Here is a 1887-nt window from a genome sequence, read left to right on the forward strand (position 1 = left end):
GCGTGGGCCATTTCGTTTTGTTTTCTATGAAGCTTTGCTCCACTGAAGGAAGCAAAAGTGTTTATAGAGAACATCCACGTTGACTATGAGCGACTCTGTTAGATCCTTGAGACCCTGACTGTCTCAGGCATGAAGGACTTGGCTTGAGGAGCAACAGAAGCCCACTGAAGATGGCTTGAGGATAAACGAACACAAAGGAATTTGATGGATTTGATGGAATTTTCACAGAACAGTATAGGTTTCCGTGGGAAGCTGGGACCAGAATGGCATCTCTGACCCCCGGCTCTGTGTGGTTTTTCTCCCTTTTTGTTCCCACTAGACAACGACCATACATGGAACCAGAAAACCGAACCGAAATCTCAGAATTCTTTCTTCAGGGACTCTCAGAAAAGCCAGAGCATCAGACCCTCCTCTTCACAATGTTCCTCTCCACATACCTGGTCACCATCATTGGAAATGTCCTCATTATCCTGGCCATCATCACAGACCCTCACCTCCACACGCCCATGTACTTCTTCCTCTTCAACCTCTCACTTGTTGACATCCTATTATCCTCCACCACCGTCCCTAAGATGCTAGTGAACATCCAGACTCAGAGCAGAGCCATCACCTTTGCGGGCTGCCTCACCCAGATGTATGCCTTCCACCTGTTCGGGACCATGGACAGCTTCCTCCTGGCGGTAATGGCCATCGACCGCTTCGTGGCCATTGTCCATCCGCTGCGTTACTTGGTTCTCATGTGCCCTCGTGTCTGTGGGTTGCTGCTGGGGGTATCGTGGGTGATCACCAACCTCCAGTCTCTCATACACACCTGCCTCATGGTTCAACTGACCTTCTGCGCCAGCTCCGAAATCTCCCACTTCTTCTGTGACCTCATGCCCCTGCTGAAGCTCTCCTGCTCGGACACACACACCAACGAGCTGATGATCTTTGCTTCTGGCATTGTCATGGGCACCAGCCCACTCTCCTGCATCCTCCTCTCGTACATCCGCATTTTCTGGACAGTCTTTAAGATCCCTTCGGCTCGGGGCAAGTGGAAAGCCTTCTCCACCTGTGGCTCACATCTCACTGTGGTGTCACTGTTCTACGGGACCATCTTTGCTATGTACTTACAGCCCGCATCCCCCAGCTCCTCCCAGAAGGACAAGGCAGCCACCCTAATGTGTGGGGTAGTCATCCCCATGCTCAACCCCTTTATCTACAGCCTACGGAACAAGGACGTGAAGGCAGCCCTGGGGAAGCTCATCGGCAAAGTGGCCATCCCCTGTCCTAGGCCAGAACAGTTTTTGGATGTTTATCATGTTCCAGGATCACTGCTGGGTGCTAGGGACAGAGAGATGCATCCCATCCCCTACCCTCGAGGAGTTCAGAGTCTAGCTGGGAATAGAGACACGGAATAAACCCTTCCAGTACAACGTGGTAAATGTGTCATAAAGAGATGAACAAAGTGTACGAGCACCCAAAGGAAAGGTGTGCATTTTCCCCAGGATTTATCTTCCCCATAAAGATCAGAATAGGAAGGATCAAAGTGGCCTGAAATTAGCCCCCCTGGGGGATCAGGCTTTTAGGATTGCTATGTGGATAAGAGTATTGAAAACAAGAGTTATAGCTACACTCATTTTAGTATTGACAAAGGCCAGGTGTGGAGGCTCAAGCCTGTGATCCCAGCATTTTGGGAGGCCAAGGTGGAAGGATCGCTTGAGGCCAGGAATTTGAGACCAGCCTGGGCAACATACAGAGACCCTATCTCCACACACACACACAAAAATCACTTTAGCAAGCCATGGTGGTGCACACCTGTAGTCTCAGCTATTCAGGAGGCTGAGGCAGGCGGATCATTTGAGCCCAGGAGTTCAAGGTTGCAGTGAGCTATGAATGCACCACTGC

The 1887-nt window shown here is 50.7% G+C and overlaps 1 protein-coding gene across 1 annotated transcript; it reads left to right on the forward strand.

Annotated features, from left to right (window-relative positions):
• Positions 1 to 252: 252 nt before the first annotated feature.
• Positions 253 to 1482, forward strand: LOC112612030 (olfactory receptor 1I1). Its single transcript, XM_025366046.1, has one exon. The coding sequence runs from the start codon at positions 264 to 266 to the stop codon at positions 1398 to 1400; it is 1137 nt and encodes a 378-aa protein (XP_025221831.1). The 5' UTR covers positions 253 to 263; the 3' UTR covers positions 1401 to 1482.
• Positions 1483 to 1887: the final 405 nt, after the last annotated feature.

This window comes from Theropithecus gelada, chromosome 19 (assembly GCF_003255815.1).
Source record: "Theropithecus gelada isolate Dixy chromosome 19, Tgel_1.0, whole genome shotgun sequence".
NCBI classification, from domain to species: Eukaryota; Metazoa; Chordata; class Mammalia; order Primates; family Cercopithecidae; genus Theropithecus; species Theropithecus gelada.

Coding starts and splice junctions, on each gene's coding strand:
- LOC112612030 (XM_025366046.1), top strand. CDS start 264: ATGGCATCTCTGACCCCCGGCTCTGTGTGGTTTTTCTCCCTTTTTGTT.